Raw genomic sequence first — 22,537 nt, forward strand, 5'->3', positions numbered from 1 at the left:
TGACCTCGCTGCAATGATTCAACCTGACAGCAGGCTTCCTCTTACTGCTCCCATCTCGACTTCCCAGCGTACCAGGAGTAAATGGGGTTCCTTATGAGCAGCGAGCAGCTCACCCAAATAACCGTGGATCTCCCAAGGGAGGCCAAGGCACCTTCTGAAAAAGGGTTGCTGCAGCTGGGTGGGTGAAGAGCAAGGGTGTGATAATGGAAAGCTGGGCATCCTTGGGTGTCTCCCAGCTGGGGTGCTGGAGTCTGATCTTTCTGCCCTCTCTGGAATGCAGCAGATGAGTGGACTTAGGGTTGCTGTCTCAAAACCCAAAGTCCTATCCCAGTTAGGAAAAACAAACACTGGTAACACTCCAAATATCCTGACTCACAGCTAGTTTCTGTCCTGTATTGGAAGCACAGTTTGTGCTGGAATAAAACAACACTCTCTGAACACGTGACAGTTTTGGAGTTACTGTTGAGACTCTGATACTAATGATGTGTGAAAAATAACTGCATAGCTTAAACTGTGTTGATTTTATTTATAGTAAACCCCACTACTTGCTGGTTGTATTGCAAATCCCCCATACTTTCAGTGGCAAAGACTTCATGCTCCACCCCCCTTAGATGAGAAGAGTTTATTTTCAATGTTCCAGCATGGATCTGGGAAAACTGCAGTTGACTTTCCCTTGGTTTCTTGCCAAGGGGTTACAAGAGCTCATTTGTACGCAGAGCAGCAGCATTACTCTTACTTCATTTTCATAAACATTGAGTATCATCCCCGATGGAGAGCTGATCATTCGGAGCCTGCTGACGCCAGGGCAGATGATGACTCGTAGCCGATGACCTGCTGCCAGAGGCTGCTGTTGGGTTGTATGATGGGATGGCAGGGCTCGACCGAGGTGTGGGCACCCCCCAGGGACATGGAGCGGTGCTTCATTGGACAGGCCAAGCAGGTGGTGGGGACCCGCTCACCCCAGCAGCGCAGTGCAGCAGCGTCTGACCCCGCGTGTCCCCATGCTGTGGATCTTAGCTGCCATGGAGTCGAAGTAGCTGGAGATGCGGGCGGTGGGGGTGTCCAGCACGGGGATGCAGAGGTACCTGATGCACCCGTGTTCACCACCTCCGGGGAGACATTGACAACTGTGCTGATGCGGTGGGTGAAGAACAGGGGGAAGCTGTTGGCAGCCTCTGCATCACGGATGTAGGGGCTGGAGGTGATCCATGACAGGCTGCCTGGCTGGGGGGGGCTGGGGCAGCGCTGGGAGGGCTCCAGAGCTGCTGCCACTGCGGCACGCTGGTTGTGCCTAGAAACACATCCATAACTGTGACTTGGGAAGACCAACATCATCACTCCGAACATCCCCCCTGCTTCCTTCTTCTTCCCCTAGTTTATACACTGAGCGTGACATGCCATGGTGTGGAACACCCCTTTGGCTAGTTGGGGTCAGCTGTCCTGGCTGTGTCCCCTCCCAGTGTCCCGTGCCCCTCCAGCCCTCCTGCCGGCAGGGCCTGAGAAACTGAGAAGTCCTTGACTTGGTATAAACATCCCCCAGCAACAGCTGGGACCATCAGTGTGCTATCAACATTGTGCACTGCACCAGATACTAAGAAAACCAACTCCATCCCAGCCGAAACCAGGACACCTGCACACACGAGGTGTGAGTTTCAAGACCTCAGGGCAGTGCAGCCGCCATGAGTGAATTAGCTCCAGGCTACAGCCAAGCCCCAGGCTGTGCTGTGACACCCAGTTTGGTCCTGCAGCGGGTCCCTGGATCTGTGCTGTGCACACGGGCAGCTTTCTGTTTGCAGAGAGACCCGGGGTGAGGGTGGGGATGCAAACCCCTTATGCTGGGGACACTGCATGCCTGCAAGGATGGAAGCCAGTGCTACACCTGTGATGGGCAGGTGACAGGAGGGTCATTGGCTTGCCCAGTAAATTCTGGTTGAGAGGCCACTCAAACCAGATGACCACATTGCTGGTGGCTTTACAATGTGGGCTGTTTGTTGTCAGTGCGATGGATTGGGTCTGAGATGCAAGAATGTGAGAGAGCGTGCCTGCTGCCCTCCAGACCCGCTTCTTACAGCTGTGTCCGATGAACTGCAGTCAAGGAGACAGGTGAGTCATTTTTTTCAGACCGGTGTTGAGTGATACTTTGGAAATTTGGAGCTTTTTGCTCAAAGGTCTCCTTGACCATAGCGAGGGGTGTGGCAGGATGCCTCTCTACCCGAAGACGAGCATCACTCTGGAATTCTTTATCGCGCAGTGTGGGCAGTGGCTGTAAGGCCTTACATTTGCTTTGGTAAGGGTAAAACGCTTTGAAAAAGCCCAAAAGTCTGAACGTTCCCACAAGCGTTTAGAGCAGCAGTTCGGGGGAACCAGGGAAGAAGGGCAGCGCGGTGCCCGAGGGCGGCTGCGGGGTGCGGGCAGCGCGGGCAGCGCGTGGGGTCCGGGAAGCCCCGCCCCCGCCGGCCCGGCCTGCCCCCGGCGCCCCGCCCCCGGCGCGCGCGCCCGCCCTCCCCGCCTGCAGAGCGCCCCCTGCGGGCCGTGGGGAGCTCCCACCCGCGCGCCGCCCGCCCGCCCCCCGGGGTCCCCGTGGGCAGCTGCCGCAGCGACACGCACCGTGAGGCCGGGGACGGCGCCGGGGGCCGCTCGCCTCCGGCAGGGAGGGAGGGGGCAGTGCGGGGGTGGGGGTGCCCTCGGTTTGTGCCTTTGGGAAGCGCCCCACCGGCGTGTCTCACGGCTCGTGGGGTTTGCGGCAGCGCTATCGGGGTGCAGGGAGGTGAACGAACCCAGGGATGGGGGGAAGGGCGAGGGGTCGGGGACTCGAGAAGTGTAGGGCAAACGGGGGGCGGAATGGAGCACTGAGGGCAGCGCCTGCGGGCACCGCAGGGATGGGTGGGTGCCGGCCACGGAGGGTGGCTGTGGGTAGGTACGGCTGATCGACCCCCTTCTTCCCATTCCCCGAGCCGGGGATGCTCAGGGCAACCGCCGGCTCTGGGATCGGGCTGTGGCGGGAGCACGGAGCCAGGGACACGGGCACCGGCCACTCTGGCCTCTGCCATGTTGTTGCACAAAGTATGTTTTATTGTCCTTGAAAAACGCTCATCTAACTTGTTTTTCAACACACTGACAGTAAAGGAGATGCTAATATTTCTCGAGGTGGCCTGGCCCTCCAGCCAGCATTGCAACCTTGCGGCTTTCTTAACAAAAAACGTTTTTTGCTTGAAATGAAACTGATAATTTTTTGTTTCCCAGTGGCCTCGAGGAAATAATCGGAAGATGGCTGTCATGTCTTCACTCAGGTTTGTCTTTACTGGATTAAAAAATGCTTAGCACCTTCAAGCTGTCCCCCTCAGCTGGGATTTCTAAAGAGAATTTTCACGACCAATGCAAAGGGTGTAGCTCGCGCATCTGGACAGCACACCTGGCAAATTACAGCCCCGTGCTCAAACATCTGGAGGCATCAGGCCTTGACAATGAAACACTGCTTCTTGGTTTACTGTAAAACTATTTTTTTAAAGAAACAACAAACTTTTCCCTAACCTCTGGCTTTTGTAAACAGTAACTAATGCTGTCTCTTCTTCACTAGAGCTTTTCCAATAATTCGGCCGGCCTCAGACACCTGGCAACATCACGCATGGTGAAATCTGAGGCTGGAAGGTGCCTGACTTTAGAAGCAGCGCCTTCCATCTCTGGGACATCTCGGCAACAACAGACCACCTGCAATGGCGATGCCTTACAGGGCCAGCAGTCAGCTGAAGGCATCCTCTCGAGCTGCCCGCAAAGGATGCTTCACGGTCATCACTCCGGTGCTGAAAGGCTCTAGAAATACTGAATAGGAAATTGGCGTTTGGCACCTGAGTTGGCTTAAACCCACACATCTATAAAGTCTTTTATTTTTTTTTTTCTTCCCCCTGAGTATTTAAGGCATCTTCTTCTTGTCTTTCCTTCCTACACCCATGATAAACCTGCCCTGCATACTGTCTTCTCCGTGGACAGATCCTTCTTGACCACTCTCATGGACAGCCTCAGCCATGCTGCCGCCCAGATACTGCACCAGACCTTAGTGATGACATCCAGCTGGAAAAAGGAATTACCAGCAGAGTCAAGTGCCTCATATCCCTGCATCTGCAGCTTTTGCCTGCTGTGTTTATCCAGGAAAATGCAGATCTATTGTTCACCGTGACAGCTGCTGGACAGGACAGACAGGAAACATCCTGGGCCATGCTGGCACCATGCTGGCTGGCGTGTACCTGCGTCAGTTGGCTTGGGTAGCACTGAAAGCCAACAAGAGACGTGCTGAGGTGAAACGCAAGGAAATGCCAACAAGCAATTCCATCGATTTTTTGAGAGGAACCTGGAGGTTGTCTCCTGGGGTTTTCCTTGTGGGAAGATGCTGGGAGAAAAGGACTGGTTTAAAGCCAAGTGAGAGCTTCTGGATTTGGTCCAGACATTTGTGTGTTACCGTGCAACACTTCAGCTATTGTTTGGATACTGCCTGGAGCTCTTGGCTCTGTCAGCTGTGAAATGTGCCATCCAGGCAAAAGCGCACCCAGGCTCCTGCAGCCCATCTCTTTCCCCTCTAGCTCTCAGCAGTCCGGGCTGCAGCAGACCTGCCCTCCACAGCCTTTGGACTCACCGGTATGTGTCTGGCCTCCGCAGCATCCCAGGGTGATGAGTCACAGAGTTTAATAATGCAATGTGAAAAAAATAGTCCCTTTAGTTTGTGGTAAACTTACTATCTGGGCCAATTCACCGTGCATCCCCAGTTCTTGCGTTACAAGAAGCAGTGTCTGATTGCTCATTTGTTGCTTCCCCATTTTCTGATTTCAGAGTCTTCGGCTTTGCCTCCCCTCCATCAACCTCCTCTTCGATGTGGGGCGGTTTCAGCTCAGCGCCGCTGTGCAGCCAGCCCAGGAGCAGTTCATCCCCGTTGCTACAGTAACGGCTGCATCCATCCATCTCTCAAATGGCACCCACCCTGTGCTGGGGGGAGTCCCCAAGTGGTGCCTGGCATGCAGCAGTACCAGCACCCTGCAGGGAGCAGGGGATGTCCCTCCACTCTTGCCATGGGAGCAGAGGGGCTGTGGGGCTCCGTCTAACGGTGCTCCTCTGTGTGGAGGTGACAGGGCCAGAGCTCAGCCCCTCTGAGCACCTCCCTGTCCTCCTTGTGCTGGGAGAAACCAGTCACCAGTCGTCATTCCTTCAGCCCACCAGCTCAGTGCTGTCCTTGATCCCAGCGTCCCCACGGCAGGAGTCAGCCCTTGCCACGCAGCAGCCACCCCGGTATGAGGAGCACCAGGCGTGGGGTGATGCCTGGCCCCATTTGCCCTTGCCTCGCCTACCTTCAGCCCCGTGGCCTCGAAACCGGTGGAGCTGTTGGAGCTGTAGCGTTCACCACGGCAGGCTGCCAGCGTTAGCTGGTTCCTGGGCCTGGCTCTGCAGCCCCACACGTGTTCCCACCTGGCAGAGCAAGGAAGCAGCTGAGATCTTCCTGGGAGAGCAGAGGCTCGGACTTGCTGCAGACCCAGCAGGCAGGTGCCTATCAAAATCACACACTCGGTGTCCCCGACAGCCCCAGGGAGATTTTCCTCCCAAAGAGCTGGTCTCATCGCTGCCCACAGCTGACTGCAGAGGGTGCTGCTGGCTGAGCCAGTGTCCCCGCTCACCCATGCTTCTGCCATCCCCTTCCCAGCCTGGTGCTCTCAGGCTTCCAGCTTTGCTCAGCCAGCTCAGCGCATCCAGACCCATCTGTCTTCCCCCTTTTAAAAGTCAGTTTGCTCAGAGCTGACAAGAACTCCACTACACTTGTCTCTTCAGCAAACTCCTTACTGCAGGAACTCACTGGTTTCTCTGTTTAGGTAGAGCGGAGGTGAAGGCAATGGTGGTTTGATCAGGAAAGAGTCCCCAGCTCCAGTGCTTCCCCATGGGGATCTCTGAGGGGTTCTTCTTGCCTTCCAGTGTCGACAGATGGCTTCAGGCGGGAGAGGACCATTCACCTTGGTGTCGACTGGTGGGGTCTCTGTTTTCAGCCAAACCTGGAAGAATGTGGAGCTGTGTCAGCACAGCGCTCATCAGCTGAAACAGGTGATGCTTGGAGCAGAGTGGGCTAGTATGGGCTGCCCACATCTTTCCCAGGGGAGCAGCTGAAGCCAGAGCCATAGGGCAGCTGCCACCCAGGATTAGATGAATTATCAAAGCAGCCCAGGGCACCAGCACTGACATATAACCCATGTTTCCTCTCCCTGCAGCTCCAATCTCAGTGCATAAAAGCAAGCAGACAGGATCTGGGCAGAGACCTGGGCCCTTTCCTCACCCAAGAGACTCCCAAGGGGAGAAGGAGCTGATACATCCCAAGTCTGGCACACTGTACAGTGCTCATGGATGCCCTGGGGCGGTGTTAGAACAGGCAGGTGACTTGACCGTAGCCCCATGCAGGCAAGACCTAGTACAGACAGTGTGACAGGCAGGTGTGAGTGGTTAGGTTCAGCCTCATCACAGGGCAGCACTGCCTGTGTTTGGCTTGGCAGGCAGCTCCCTTGCCTGCCCATGTGTTCAAGCTTGGGCCACAAATATAATATTAACATTGTATGTTCACTGAATGCTAAATCACAGGAGCTTGCACTGACGTGGAACAAGCTTTGTAAACTGCTGAGACGAATGTGCAGTTGGAAAGAAATAGCAGCTCCTGCATGTCTATCCTGAGACCAGCACTACTGCTTCACTGGGCTTGTTTTACGTACATGCTGCATCACTGTTATCCTCCACAATTGCAAGAGTCTGGTAGGAAACATCGCCCAAGAAGCAAAACATTAGCTGCTACCTGCTGTCTGGGTTCCCAGCAGCAGCAGGTACTGCTACTTCTTTGAGGTGACTCCTGCACCAGAGCTGTCTTCCTGCCTGAAGCCATGGAGGAAGCAAAAGGGTGAAAGTTTCATGTTCTGCACGTAGCAACGCATAGCCTGTTCCCCAGCATCTCCCCCAGGCAGGTGACAGGGCTGGGTGTCCTGAGAGGCAGAGAGGCAGAATCGGCGGGACCTTGCCCAGGAGCCGATGCTGGCCGTGCAGGAGTGGGCAGCGCTGGAGCTGCGCAGGCAGATGAGCACCACTCCTGAAGGCGAACCCTGTGGCAGGTAGGGTGGGAAGGCTGGAAAGCACCAGGATCCCTTGTGGAACGAGCCCTCCCGCATGTGGTGAGAAGGTTCAGGGCAGTCAGCAAACCCCAGGGTACAGATCTGTGGAGCTGGAGATCAGCACCTCCCAGCCTGGCTCTGGAGAGCAGTGGGCAAAGCATGCAGCCACAGGGGCAGCGATACCTCCCTGCCTGCTCCTGCTGCCCCCATTGCCCTCCAGTGGTCCTCCCCTGTCCTACGGCTGTGAAACCACCACTTCTCATGATTTGCTTGCTGTTTAAATTCCCCTCGGAGGCTGGACAGGTCTCCTCTCCAGCTCGGCCAGTTGTGCTGCGCTGCCATGCTTGGATAAGCAGCTCCCCCACGTCATCCTAACGGTGCCCCTCGGTGTGATGAGTCTCCTGTCCTGTGCATGACCAAGGACCTCTCCGGGCTCATCTGCCTGGTGGCCACTGCAGAAGCAGAAACCATTACCCCCAAAGTGGTGCTTGGGAAGCTCCGTCATGCTTTAACTAACCCACATTCAACCCTAAATTAGCTGGCAAGGGAACCAGAGGATGCAGGTCAGACAATCCTGCATGTAGCAAGGGTGATTACATGTTCTCTCTCCCTCTGCCAGGAAATAAGCTCTGAGAAAAGGGCCTGACGTTATTTTTAATAAGGTTCTCAGAGCCCTGTCTGAGCCTTTCTGACAGTCTCTGGGGGCCAGGGGAAGAGCAAACTCCTTCCGACCTGCTCACACTACAGACGAGGAACACGTCATCCCACTGACGGCGAGACATGGGAATGAGTGAACACAAGCCGGAGCTGCAGGTGGGCCGTGGTCAGGGATCAGTCAGCCCTGCAGATTCCCCTGGGGCTTGGTGTGGTGCCAGAGCAACAGAGCATGATGCAAGGCTTGGTGCAGCACAGCAACCAGCACAACCGGCTCCTGTGAGGGTCTCCTGAGGACCAGCTCATGTGCCTCCAGACGCAGCCTGCTCCAGCTCAGCACTAAGGGCTCTGCAGGGGTTCATGGCTTCAGAGCTCCTGACGTGCAGAGGAGCAGGAGAAGATGCTTTCCATCGCATTGGCAAATCGGTTTCTGCCCACTCCTGTAGGTGCACTTTGGCTGCCAGAGCAAAGATGGTGGCAGGAGGGGACTGTCCCTACAGTGACGCCAGGTTGGAGTGCTGTAGCCTGCAGCAAGGCATTGTTGTGTACCTCTGCTCTTTCGCCACCATTTCATAATCTGTTTTAACTGGCATAATCCACCCCTTCACTGCTGTCCCCTCCCTTGTCCCACGCATGGGTGGGTGGCAGCAGGAACATGGAAATCATTGGGGAAACCCAAGTTGGGGTGGATCATGGGCTCCCAAGCTGATCGGCCGAGCCTGCCTGGCCCCAGACGCTGAGCTTTGCTTCCCTTCATCAGAGGAGAGGGATTCAGCATCTGAAGAATGGTTCTGACAGTGGGTGAAAGCCCAGATGGGGTCAGGGAGGTCTTTGATGTTCTTGTGCTGTTTAGTCACAAGGCCTTTGTGTCTGAACATGGCCGGCCGCAAACGGTGGGGGACAGTGTGCTTGGGCTGTACCTGCACCCAGAGTCTCTCGTCTCTCCAGGCCCTGCTTGGACATGCCCCACACAGCTCCCCTGCCCACATAGTTTGGATTCTGGGGCACCTCTGCCTCAGGGCGATGATGCAGTCTGGTGGGTTTGGATGCAGTGAATTGTTTCAGGATGGATCTGAGGTTTTTCTACATCCTGGATGAGGTGGGATTGACGCAGGTTCGGTGATGTTTCACCCAGCTCTCAAATCGATCTGGTTTCCTTCCTGGCAGAAGAGCTGCTGCTGGCCTGGAGCGGTGTGTGAAGCTGCAGGACGAGTCAGGCTGCTCTGGGCACGTGTCATCACCCCCATCTCCACCTGCAAGACAGGGATGTCTCTAATTCCCAAATTCAGGAAGGAGTGGCAGTGGTCCACAGGTCTTCCCTACTTCAGAGGAGGTTTGAATGTGACCCACCCTTCCACCCTTTCCATCCTCTCCCTGCACGTCCCAAGGGCCCTTCTGTCCCTTCAAGCAGGCTGTGCACCCAAGGGCATAGGCAACTCTGGTGACAGTCACTAGACAGCTGATCCCATCTCCAGGTCCCAGCTGTAAGGAAGCCCAAGTGTGCGTTTCTTGGAGGGCAGCGGCCCATTTCAAATGAAGCAATCAAGACACTCGTCAACTTGGGAAACAAAAAGACATTCTTTTCAAGACAGATTTAATTGCCAAAATGCCTGCAGGGTGGCAGCCTTGCACGGGGGTCAGGGTTCACCCCTGAAATCCTTGTCAGGAAAAGCAGCAGCTTTCCACGTCTCAAGGCTGCTTCTCTGTGCTGGGCTGACAGCTGTGAGGGAAAAATCCAACTGACAGCACATCACCTTTGTAATCTTATGGCCCCTATGTGCTTAAATCCCATGTCTCCTGATCATCCTGCTGTCTCCTGATCATCCTGCAGCCAGGAAATCATGGATCTGGATCCAGCAAGATCATAAGTTCCCATCTGCCAAATTAGAGCACAAGAAGGTGTTTCTGGACAGCTCTGCTTTCACTGGAGGCTGAGGGACAGTCTGTCCTAGACTTGTTAGAGCCACCCCTTCTCCCCACAGCAGGCTGGGTATGTCCCAGCCTAGGGTTTGTTCCAGTGGCTGCAGCGTTTTGACCCAAACCCAGACTTGCCATCACATTGAATCCCGGTGTTGCCTTTGAATTGGTCCTTTGCATGGGTCACTGAGGGCAGGAGGTGGCCCATGTGCAAGTCACTGCTCCCCCAGGCACGTAATGAACTGGATACATCAAGCCTGACACGGGTCTGCTCCCACTTTGCTCTCTGCAGTTCCATCTGCCTCCTGTGTCTCTGCCAGACCCGTGGTCCCACTCTGTACAGGGAAGCAGCAGACCTGGGCAAGCCTGGCCCCACCATGGGTGTCCTCTCAACCATCCTCACCAGTGCCAGGCCTTAAAATTCTGGCGCTGGTAGCCCCACTGCATCTCCCATCATCAGACCTTAGCCTGCTTTGTGTGGGGAAATAATTAATTACTGGCGACGTGCTGGACCAGTGGGCACAGTTCCCAGTGCTAGGGATTTATTCATGGGGTCAGGCACGATATGCACAGAAATAGAGGGGACTGCTCACACGAGGAAAGGCTGCATGGTGCTGGGCTGGCTGAAACCTGGGACGAGGCTGCCCACGGGTGCCACAGCCACCACACCACTGCTTCATGCTTGCTCCTACCCCCAAGGACGGAGCTGGCATCACTGGGAGCCCAGGCTGGCATTCAGCATTTTGCCAAGTTTCCTCCTGGAAACCAAAACCCTGGTCTCCATGAATGTACCCTTCTCACTGACAGCACAGCAGGGTGAGGGCAGGGCTTGAGCTCAGCTTTCAAGGGCCAACATGTTCTTTGCAGACATTACTAATTCAAGGGGTAACTAACTAATTGGGCATGTGCGGCATCAGCATTTTAATCAGCTGGAGTTTATTAGCATTTATATGGCCCTGAATGCAGAGTCCTATAAAACCAGTGTTCCTTAGTAGTGCAGTTAGGGTAATTTCTTGGTTGCTGGTGTCTGTAATCCCTGCTAGACTCTATGTTGTGCCTTATTTAATATTGCAACATGGTCTAAATTTCAGTAACTTCAGCCTGCCTGAGGTGTGTGAGCATGCAGCGTCCTCGGAATGTATTCCAGCGTGGCACCCCTGCCCTTCTGTGAGCTCTCCTCACCAGGAACCGCGGCCAAGGCCCCACGTCACCCCTTGACGGGGCCAGGGATGGCTCCGGGGCCAGGGATGGCTCCGGGGCTGATGCCCTCGTCCTCCTGACGCCTCCATCCCTGTGCTCAGCTGCATGGCCAGCCCCCTCAGGGCTCCTGACACCCACTCACTGACACCCTCCACTTTTCATTCCTACTCTTCTTTTATGACACCAGGGCCTGGGAGACTTGATCTCGGGGGGCATAAAGTTTTATTTTCCGCCTTATTTTAGGACTCCCTGCAATGCACTGCTGGGGACCCCTGAGAGAACGCTGCTGCGAGCACACACTGCTCGGGATGCCTCTTCTCTGCTGCACAGCTGCCACAAAACCGACGCTGGGTTCCGCGCCCGCGGATCCCCGCCCCGCGCCCGCGCCCGCGCCCGCCAAGATGGCGACCCACGCCCCATCCCGGCATCTCGCCGCCGCGGGGCGTCTCATTGGGCAGCGGCGCTGCCCATCAAGCGATCGGCGACCCTGCGGTGTGGGGCCGGCGCGGGGCGGGGCAGAGCCGCTGGCCATAGGCTGCCGGGGAGGCCCGCCCCCGGGACGGTTGCCTAGCAGCGGGGGGACTCTGGCGGCGGCCGGCTGGGCCCGCGGCGGTGGCGAGCGGGGCCGGACTGGGACCAGAACGGGGCCGGGACCGCCTGCGCTGCAGGGACTGGGGCAGCCTGGGACCGACGTCCCCTGGGAGCCGATCCCTGAGATACCCTTGGCCGCCGAGGTCCTGACCCCCGGGATCCCCGCCGGGCCTCTGTCCCCCCAGGCCCCTGTCCCCCGAGGCCCCGGGCCTCTCCTCAGAGGAACCCCCGAATCCCGGCCCGGGCCCGCCCGAGCCTCCTGACCCTTACACAGGGAGTCCTCCTCCCCGAGAATCCCCCCCCCCCGACCTCTGACTCCCACAGCCAGGGAATCCCTGGGTTCCCCCAGACCCACGCTGAGGGGCCCCTTTGCTCCCAGTCAGCCTCCCACACGCAGCTGCCCTCTGCCCCCTCACTGCCCTCTCTTGCCCTTGTCCCTGCCAGCACAGCCCCTCCTGGCACCCAGATCCCCTTTCCCACCTCATCCCTCTGGCAGTGCCAGGCCTGGAAGGACAGAGATTTCGCACTGGGAACCTGCCTTTCCCTCCAGGGTGGCCCCAGGGACCTGCAAGCCTGCCTCCACACACCTCTAGGGACTGCAGAGCTGCAACATGTGCTTCTCCACTTCAGCTGCTACTTAGAAACAGTTGGGAGGGAGTCTTCTCCTCACCACCCTTCAAAGTCGGTGGTCCATTACTCTCCTTCCTTCCCATGGGTGTTCGACAGCCTTTCTGGGACAAGGACCAGTTCTGGTGCATGAACCCCATGTCCTGGCCCTGTGCCCAGACCCAGGCAGAACTCCAGCGTGATCTGAAACTCCCACGTTTTCCCACTTTATATCGTTTCTCTAATGCTGTCACCTTGTTTTCCTTTTAGAGATAAAATCCAAGAAAGAAGAATACATGACAGTAGCAGCAGAGGGACCTTGAAGTTCCTTGATTGAATCTCACCTTGTATAAGAGCTGTGTCCTTTCTAGACCTAAAAACCCACTCAACTCACAAGTGTTTAACTGAAGCCATGGCAACAGGGAATCCAGCTGTATTCCAAGAATCATCTCAGGACGTGAAGCAAAGAAACAAACCCTTGATGAAGGGCATGGCAACTCAGGAGAAGGCAATGATCACATTAGATGCCATGAAGATGTTAGGTCCACATCAGTTAAAACCTGATAATGTTGAGACAGAAAGAATCATAGCTGTCTTGGATGAGACAATTGCCAAGCTGGAGATGAGCAGTTTGATACCACATATTATTAACTCTCTGGATAGGTTTGCTGATATGCTGGGACCTGAGATCACAAACAGCCTGACTGAGCACCAAAAGCTTTCAAATGAAATGGAGCATCTGCTTGCCAGGTCTGAAGAAGAGGACACCATGACAGCTGAGGAGCAACGGGGCTGTCTCTGCTTGCTAGAGCAACATCTGAAATGTTCTGTTAGAAACGTACTGAGACTCTTACTGGCCAACCCTTCAGTTTGCCACATTCTGAAATATGAAGCCTGGGCAAGAAAGTCGCCAGCTGAAGTGTTCATCAAAGCTTTTGGGGACTTCAGGAATTTCATGCTTGAGAGACTCCTGACTAGTCCTGTGGAAGAGGAAAGAAAGATTCAGATCAAGGAGGACATTTTCCTCCAGATTAAGAAAAACACTGAAGCAATCACAGCTTTACAAGCAGAACTGGCAGCAGCAATCCGGACTCAGGAGGAGGAGGTATGATACTGTGGGAATATGTTTTCCAACAAAGCGTTACTGAAGCAAAACATTGGTAAGCTAAAAAATGATCCCTTTCTTGCAGTTCTTAAAGATGAAATTCTAGAAATAATTTCTAAACCAGATCCTAAATTTAAAGATACTATTTTCATTGTAAAATATAATTAAAAATGCTTATTGCATACTTTTTTTTTAATTTGGCATGTTTTGAACCTGTTCTCACCAGCCAACTTCAATGATACAAGTCACTGAGTTTAAAAAGGAGCTGCAGGACAGGCACAAATTACTGCGGTAGTGTTTTGGCAGGGCTACAATGCCAGCTTCCAGCATGAGACTTCATCCACTGCTGATGAAATGATGAAAAGTCATTCCAGGGAGAGATTGCTCTGATTAAAATCCATTTTTAATATCTGCTCTGTCTTCACTCTTGCTTAAAACCAACATTTCTGTGACTTCCAGCTCTGTAATCCTAGCTGCCTTAGAGCATTTGTGATTAATATGTGATTATACAAAATCTTCATTTTTTTCAGTGAAGGCAGCTGAGATACAGACAAATGAACAGGCATTTCCCAGGCTCGCTCTGTGAGTCTGTGGGCAGTGCCAGCATCCAAGCCCCTGAACTCCTGACAAGCAATCCTTTGTTTTATACGTATGCTTTTCTTTCTCCTTCCTGCAAGAGGGGTCAGAGGGGAAGGTTTTGTCATGTGCTTACTGCATTGAATGGTGCTAACAGAGACAAGGGCCTGCTTTCCTCATTCTCTCCGCTCCTTGGAGATCCGTGAATCGAGACACTTGAGATTTTTATGTGCAATTTGGCAGCTTGTCCAGGGCATAATGAATAAATCTGTTTCACTGGTCCCTGCTGAGGATTTCTCTTGCAGGCAGCACACTGAGCTGCATCCCCCAGCCAGCCATTCTGAGCCTAATCCAAAGCTTGAGGGAGCTGTGGGTAGCCCTGATTTTGGCTGTTCCTCAGATGGCAGTGCCAGTGGGTCTTGGTATGGTTTGTTCAGTTCTCTACCTTTATTAACAGGTTGCCAGAGGAGCAGTGGGGGAAGGTTTCCAAAGCACCTTGTGCAAGTCTAACTCTGTTCCCTCAGCCAGCAGTGGCAGGTCCCTGTTGCTACCTGATCAGCAGGGTGTTGTCTTAGGTCTCCTCCACCTTTGCAAGAGTGCCTTACTTCTGCCCACCTTATGCCTCAATGGTATTTCTCTTGTTTTCTGGGTCTAGATTCACAGGAGGGACAATGTGATCAAAGACCTCAAAACCAGCATGCAAGCTCTGTCCAAAGACTGCGAGGCTGGCATCCAGCAGATCAAGCAGCAAGGAGAACAACAGCAAAAAGAGGAGCTGCAAGCCTCCCAGGCCAAATGTGCCAGGCTACAGCAGGACATTCAGCAGCTACGAACACAACTCAGTGCACTTGTACTGGAGCATCGAGCATCAGAGCTGGCTCTCAGAAAGGTAAATGGGAGGAGGGCTCTAGAACAGGACATTTAAAACCTTTTGTAGCGCTGTCAGGTCTGGTTGCTGGCTGCTGCAAGTAATTACTTGGTTCATGCTTGCTCCTGGCAGGATGCACATGCTTTTTGTCAGAGTATACCTGCTCTGTCCTCATGCTCTGCTGATTCCAGTGGAAAGCAACCCTGCAGCAACAGCAGGGAAGTAGCCTGCTCACAGGTCCTCCTCCTGCCTGCTGACTTGACTCTGAAAACACCTTTATACAGCACTGTGACACTGCATGCTAGAGAGACTGTGGTCTAGTTGAAGTGCAGAGCAGCTGGGCTGTGGCAAAACAGGCATGGCGTATGTTAAGAAACAAGGGATTTGGTGTAGGGTAAGCAGAGCAAACATAATATTGGCTCTATATAAAGCCATCTTTTAGAGTTGATTGTAGTATTCAAGGTTGAGCACAGCTGATCTTGGAAGCCAAGAAGTTCCTATGTTGTCTGGCACTTTGCTGAAGACACAAACTAAGGCATCGGGTTGAGTTGAACGAGGGGGGAGATTTGATTTATCACAGTGCTGAGCAGCTACAGGAGGAGGAAATGGGCATGGCAGGCAGGCTCAGGCCTCTGTATCAACAGCTTTGCCCTGAGCAAAACATGCTAGTGACATGGGCACAGAGAATCTAGAACTGGAAAAAGAGCATTTTTTTCCCGCCTCATATTACTCCTACTGGGTATTTACTCCGAGCAAGCATTGGCCTCCCATCGGCAGGACAACCCGTGCTGGTAATGGGGCATCTTTCACTTTTGCATTGGATGACATAGAGCAAAGTGGCCGTGGGGCTGGGCACTGACAAAGCGTGACATGCAACTTAGAGCTGCAGCACAAAATCCAAAACCTACCCGTTTACACCACCTTTAATGGAGTGGCTCTATCAGACAGTTTCTTTTGAGGCTGCAGGCCACTGCAGTATTTGTGGGTATGTTGCTTGGCTCATTCTAATGCTCATGCAGACAGATTTACTGACCACAGAGGTTTCCTTTCCCCCCCTTTAGCAGGTCCTGTAGTCCTGTGTGGTCTAAATAGCTGAGGTCTGACCTCATGATGGCCTGGGAGCCCTTGGGACATTCTGGGTCAGTGTCATACAGGAAATCAGGCGGCACTTGTGATGGGCTTTAGCTGATCTTTCTCTTGATGATTCTAGGGAGCACAGACACAGCAGCATGTGGTAAATGGCCCATAACTGGTTATGCTGCAGTATAGCCACCGTTAAGCTATTTTACAGCTAGAAATATCTCTTTGTTTTAAAAGGCACTATCTTTTGAGTACTTTCTGTCCGGCTTTCATGTTTAGCAATTCTCTGTTGCCTAAATTTTAGGGTAGTCACCCCAGTTTGTCAGTGACTTGCCACATTCCATCAGACATGTTCAGTTCCTACTGCAGAATACACCTTTCAGATGCATGTCAATCCCCCAGCTCTATGCTGTACACCAAATAGGGCCTTTTTGCCTCAGGGAGTGTCCCATGAGAATCCTCAAACCAGGGCAAGAAAAATACGTCAGCTGAAGGAAGCTTGCCACAAGGAGGAGGTGTTACGCTCAAATGTAATGATGCTGGGGCTCAAAACTACATTATTTTCTAACTCGGGCTGCTCTCTAGCAGGCTTCAGGTACCTGCAAGGAACCTCTATTGTTTTGTGTTACAGAGGAAGTGCAGACTGGAGAAGGAAATTGTGAACTGGATCGAGAAATATGACACAGACATGGGAGAAAAACAGGTATCCACTTTAGAGTGCTTTGCTATCCCGTGAAATTATATGTTCAGATAGATTCTTGTCCAAAAGGACACATGGCTCTTACACAGGAGGCTATGGAAGTGAGGAGCAGTTCAGCATCCAAAAGAAGTACAGGCTTTTGTAGGAAAGGTATCTTTGTCCTGCCTAGGTGTTAGGAGTTCTCTGCTGCTTTGACTTCAGAAAAAGTTACATCCACTGCTAAATCCCACAGTATCTGGGGGAAAGTGGCTTGCCATGTTCTGTAAGACATGTCCACCCAATGCTAGGGAACAAGTTTTTCAGTTTTGCTTCAATCCTCAATCCTGTTGGCCCCTAATTCATGTCCAATTTCTGCTGCCCCTCTTGGGAGATGCGCTAAGCACTAAGAAACAGAACAACCTGCATACTGCTGCCTTGGCATCCAACTTAACCACAGCAGTCTGAGAATCACATCAACACCCCGCAACCTCGCCTCTGAGAAGGCCCTAGTTGCTTTCCTGTTCTTGCCCTATTTATGGAGATGGATAAAAGCTGCTGGATTGCTAACAAAGCAAAAAGTAGGTTATGGAGATGGATAAAAGCTGTTGGATTACTAACAAAGCAAAATGTAGGGAGGGACCTAGAAGCTGGCTGCTAATAGTAGGAAGTGATCCCCCCATGTCAGATGCTTAACAATGTGATTATTTTGGTCTCCTGCATGCTGGGTGGCTGGAGCACCACGTCACAGAAGGTTTGGGGCAGAACTTGATAAGGCAGAGACACACATTAACACTGCTGATTCCCCTAATCTTCCCTCTCTGTGTGGCTTCCTCAAAGGCATTAGGAAAGGCATAAACTGCTGCTGAGCTTGGAAGTGTAGCAACATCATTAAAAATACCTGTCCTTGGACTTTTCCAGGCTGACATGGTCTGGCACTTCTCATGCTCTCAACAGCGTACAGCATATTAGCTGGGCTTCAGTGCTGCTTGCTTGAATGGCTGCTTAGCAAAGGTGTTAGCTCAGGCTCAGCCTTACCCAAACTGCAGTCTTTTTGCACGGAACACCTGCAAAAGGGACTCTGTCCTGCGTGTGTGTGGGTGCTGTTTGCAACACAGGGAGAATTATGAGAATATTTTTCAGAGGTGCATGAAGATACTAGGACCTGGCATCTCATGAAATTCCCTGGGTACCGGGCACATGCCTCCTTTTTGAGTTCCTTTGGAAAGACTCAGCTTAGCTCCCAGTTGTGGTTCTGCTTGCGTTTGGGATGAGTTTAAGGACCTTTACCCAGGGATGTACAGGGAGGAGCTGCTGAATGCCCTCCAAACTGCTGTATTTGGTATCTGCTGTCTTGCTAGCCTGAGTATGAGGAGGTTCATGCTGCCTATGCCAAGGAGAAGGTCCAACTATCCCTGCTGAAAGAGAAACACGCGGTCCTTCTCCAGGAGTATTCCCAGATTGAGGAAGAGCGCAGGATACGTCAGGAGAAGGAGGAGCAGGCTTTGAAAGAGTTGACCACCATGACCCTTGCTGCCACCCGCATCCAGGCCTTCTGGAGAGGCTACTTGGTCCGGTCCCTCTTCAAGCCAAAAAGGAAGAAGAAGAAGGGCAAGGGCAAGAAGTCCAAGAAATAAAGCACAAAATCTATTATCTGTCCTCCTGGCAGAGCTTCTGACTCTGCTTGGCCTGAGCTGTTCTAGATAAAAGCATTAGGTTGGAGTGATCGTTTGCATTCAGGCCTCTAGGGCTGGGGCTGCCTCTCATAGTTGGAGTATATTAGAGCTGCGGTTCCAGTATACTCCATTTTAGGTCTCCTCAATGCAAGGAGACTCTGCAAGGAGTCTCCTGGTGAAGGGACTGAGCCAGGAGCACAGGTTCCTGTCTTGTGGCCTTGGTTGTAGTCTCCTTGTTTATGCTTCGCTTGTGTGTCAGGGCCTCATTCTGTTCTTACTGAAGGTGGCAATAAAATCATTCCTGGGTCAAGATGAGGCCCTTCATCTGACAAGGTTTCTGCTTGTGTGGATTTGAGACACCATGTCCCTTTCTGCAGGAGGAAGCTGCAGGACCATTGCTTATCAGTGCGAGAAGTGATGCAAATCCTGACTGGGCATCACCCCTGGCAGTTTGCAGTTTTCAGCAGGGGCCGTCCAAAGGGTGGGATGTGGCATGGCCGCTCAGCACCTGCCCTGCTCCCAATCCTAACAAATCACTCCCTAAACCAAGTAGCAAACTGTGCCCTCTTTAATGCAGATCCCTGTTTTCGACAGCATGTTCTCCTCTGGGTTCCCCAGTGTCTAATTCCCCAAGAGCATACTGTAGCCTTTCCCTTTCACACTGGCATGAGTCAAGTGTTTTTCATCACTTGGTCTCCCATTTTCAGTAGCAGTGTAGCAATTCATACCATGGAGCTCTTTGCTGCTCACTGGGACTGAGCCGGGTGAATACAGTCACGCATTTATTTCGTTTTCTGGGGAAACCAGGCTGTTACATGTTACCATAAAGGCCCAGGCACCTCCCCTCACGTATATTTTGCACTTAACAAGGCTGGGAGCCAACAGCATTTTGGATCCAGACTCCCAGTGCTATTTCTTCACTCCCGACTTCAGTGGCCCTTCACTGCAGCCTCTCTTCCCAGGAGAGGGCAGTGATGCTGGCTGCAAAGCCCAAATTGCCACCAGACCCTGTCTGCCCCTCTACCTCTGCTGATAAACTGGTACCTACAGCAAAAGGGCTGAGATGCTTTTTACCACCTAATGCAAACTGCAGTGGAGAGAGGGCCATTTGGCTAAGGACAAAGAGTGACTGGACATGTTCAAGGGCTGAGCTTGCTGTGAGGGGAAGATCCCACAGCAGCACCCCATGTACTGAACACAAGGACCTGATGGATTTATCCTTGACTGTTTATTTGCGTAAGTCACAGGGTCAGTGTGATGCGTCCGTAGAACACTCAGTACGAGCTGCTGTATTGCCATCCTGTGTCCGATCCAGTGCAGGGCCTGATCCCAAGCACATGCTGGAATCACAAGGATGTGAAATACAGGACCAGGTGAGGCCTCCCTCTCCTCTGACATGGCCAGGGAAGGTGTCTTCCCTTGTTTGCAGCCACAAGAGATGCCAGGATCTCTGGATATTTTAAATGCTGGTAACCATGTGGGTAATTTGGAGTGTATTTACATCAAGAGGGACGTTTCATCTCCAGGGAGGCTTCAGTTCACAAACACTAACAGCCCTAGAATTATAGAGGGGATGTCGGGCTGTTGAATATTGATTTTGATGCCTAGCCGTAGCAGAGTTTTGTCTAAAACCTCCAGATGTTGCTTCCAGATGTCAAAGCCTATCTGGAGAGGCATTCAGCTGGGTGACAGACTGAGAACACCTTCTTATGGGAGAATACCAGCCTTTGGAGTCCAAAGTACTCTTAGACTGTTTGCAGACGTAGGACTTGTCTGGATGAGCTGCTCAGTGTCTGCTAGTGCCAGAGGTGCTGGTGCTCATGGCTGAAGGACTCTCAGAGGTGTCTCTTTAGAAGGGGAAGAAACGTTCAGCAAGTTTCAGGGGGGCAGAAGCAGCTCTGCCCAGAGCGGCAGATGAAGTTGGCCTGCTTCTTCACCCGAGGAGCTGCCTAGCCTGCATCCTCAGGCTTGGAGCCAAGTGCGCTCACTGAAGGTCTTTCCAGGGCTGGTGTCAGGGGGCTGGGGGAGCCCCTTCACCAACCCCTCAGCCCTGTGGGACCCCGGCGAGGCTGGCAGGAGCTGCCGGTTCGGGCTGTCTGTGCTGGCAGGGCCGCCATGGGCAGAGGTGCACGTGCAGGTGATGGGCGAGCAGTAATGTGATTGGGGGGATCACAGCAGATTAGAGAGATCAGAGAAAGGCGATCCCCGGGTGGGGAAGGCAGGGGCACGGGAGGGAAGAGGCCGCAGCAGATGACCCTGGCAGGGCAGCGTCTGCCACAGGTCCCAGCGGCACTTTGCTGGGCTTGCTGTGGAGAGGGGTCCCCCTTTTTTATGACCCAGCTCGTAAAAAAACTGGCCTGGGGGTTGGCAGGGGGTGACAGGGCTCTTCCGCTGGGCAGGTGGCAACAAGAAACATTTCTGTGTGCGCCCCTGGCCCAGCATTTCCACTCCTCATGCCGCCCCCCCCCCCCCTCATTATTTTCCATGTTTGCTTGCTGGTTTGCATTCTTCCCCAGGTTATCCTCTCCCTAAAACAGCGTTAAGAGTGGGTTTTTGTCAGTGTTTTCGGAGAGGGGCTCTGGAGTAATGGCACAGCTGTGGTGGTGGGCTGCAGGGCCCTGCAGGCTGCATACCCCGCCCCCCCCCACGTTCTCCAGAGCTTCCTCCGAGGCTCCCCCGAGGCACTGGCCGCTCGGTGGGCCCTGTTGCCCGTTTGTAAAGGAGGGGTCGGCGCAGCCAAGCCACAAGATCCCGCCCGCCGCGCCGTGCCAGCGGGGTCGCGAAATGGCGGCGGGGGTCAAAATGGCGGGGGAGGGGGGCGCGGGCTCTTCCCGCCCCGCCACCAGGGGGCACCCGCGGCGCGGCCTCACGTGCCTCTCCTTAACCCCCCCCTTCCCTTCCGTGACGTGCCGCGGCACCGCCCCCGCGCCGGGGCCCAGCGGAGCGGAGCGGGCGGCGGGAGCGGAGCCGTCGGGCCGCGCCGCGCCGCGGGGTCTATGGGGAAGGCAGCCGCGCTGTGTGGCGGTGGCGGCAACAACAGCACCCGCGGGCTGGTCTCTCTCCTCAGCGCCGTCCCCTGCTTGGCCTGCCAGGAGCTGCCGGCCATGAGCGCGGAGCCGGGGGGCCGGGGCGGCGGGGGACCGGCGGGGGGGCCGCCCGCAGCCCCCCCGGGCTCCGACACCTACAAGGGATGGCTCTTCAAGTGGACCAACTACCTGAAGGGCTACCAGCGCCGCTGGTTCGTGCTCAGCAACGGGCTCCTCAGCTACTACAGGTACCGGCGGCGGGGGGGCCGGTGGCCGCTCAGCCCGGGCCTGCCGCGGCGGGAGCCCTCTGGCTGCCCGGGCTGGGTGCGGGGCTGGCCCCGCCGGGCCCGGCCAGCTGCCCCCGGTGATGGGGGACGAGTCGCGGCCGCCCGGCGGGCTCCGCGCTTTTGCGGAACGGAAATCTTTTCGTTTCACTGAGTTTAGTTAGGTTTTTTGTTAGTTTTTTTTTTTTTTTTTTTTTGGTTATTTTCTCTCTTCTAAAGCAAAGCTCGGGTTTTGGTCTTTCGGCGCCGCGGCGGGGAGCCAGAGGGGCCCGGTGCGGGCCCCCGGGGATCGCTCCCCCGGGGATCGCCCCCCCCCTCGGTCATCTCCCATCCCACCGCTTCCTGCTGCGGCGGTACAGCCGCCCTTACAGCCAGAAGCTTGCCTTCTAGCAAAAGAAACCACAAACCCAAAGCCCTTCTTGCCTAAAATTGATTTCCTTTTGTAACCTGCTTCTGCTGCTTTTTGCTTTTTTCTTTTTTTTTTTTTTTTTCCTTTTTGCTGGGCAGGAGAGCAGAGGCAGAAAACCCTTCCAGCAGCCGTGCGTGTGCTGCGGTGCCAGGGCGGAGGGGAGAGGGTGGCCCGGGATGTGCCTGGGGAGGCAGCAGGCTGTGTTGGTGACAGAAGGAAGTTTTAGCACTCAGCAGTGACTCAGAAAGTCTTGCCTGGCTTTCTTTGCTGTCTAACGTGATGGTTTTTATACACACAGGCTATAGGCTTCGTGTATCCGAGTATTGGATGTGGGGACTGGGGACTGCGAGGTTTGAGCCAAAGTGATGTCATCTTAGCAGGTTTTCTTGTGTTTCTTCTAGCAGTTGAGTTGTAAAAATATAAATGTACAAGCATTGTCGGATTTTGGTGCTTGTGTCGTTTAGGAAGGATCATGCCTATTGTCACTTGAAAGGCAAGTGCTCTGTCACCTTCAGTATTGTGGAGAACATTTTGGCTGTGTTTCAGAATGTGGAAATGATCCTGGATATTAAAGATGGTTAGAACTTTATGAAATAATAATACATTTTTAAGTACCAAACCCTCTGGGTGAGGACTTCTCTGTAAAGGCTGTGCAAAAGCTGTTTTTCCTCGTGACGCAAAGTTCATCTTCTGGTTTCCTCTCTGCTACAGCTGATGACATGTAGCCTGAAGCAGATCCCCGAGCTTC

General features: G+C 53.8%; 2 protein-coding genes across 3 annotated transcripts in view; both read left to right on the forward strand.

Moving 5' to 3' along the window:
* Window positions 1–10,983: 10,983 nt before the first annotated feature.
* Window positions 10,984–14,712, forward strand: LOC308069503 (dynein regulatory complex protein 10-like). The gene is made up of 2 exons (XM_080401877.1): window positions 10,984–13,194; window positions 14,426–14,712. Exons 1-2 carry the CDS (start codon window positions 12,502–12,504, stop codon window positions 14,693–14,695), a joined length of 963 nt encoding a protein of 320 aa, XP_080258003.1. The 5' UTR covers window positions 10,984–12,501; the 3' UTR covers window positions 14,696–14,712.
* A 3,320-nt stretch (window positions 14,713–18,032) lies between these two features.
* The window catches only part of OSBP2 (oxysterol binding protein 2), a 119,767-nt gene continuing 115,262 nt past the window's right edge, over window positions 18,033–22,537 (forward strand). The window contains exon 1 of one of the 2 annotated variants that reach the window (XM_080401737.1): window positions 18,033–21,344. In XM_080401737.1, the coding sequence (XP_080257863.1) occupies window positions 21,067–21,344 (278 nt within the window). In that variant the 5' untranslated portion in view covers window positions 18,033–21,066. The remainder of the gene's footprint in view (window positions 21,345–22,537) is intronic. The other variant, XM_080401738.1, reaches the window with a different exon arrangement.

Source organism: Falco punctatus (genome assembly GCF_963210335.1).
Source record: "Falco punctatus genome assembly, chromosome: 1".
Lineage (NCBI taxonomy): Eukaryota > Metazoa > Chordata > Aves > Falconiformes > Falconidae > Falco > Falco punctatus.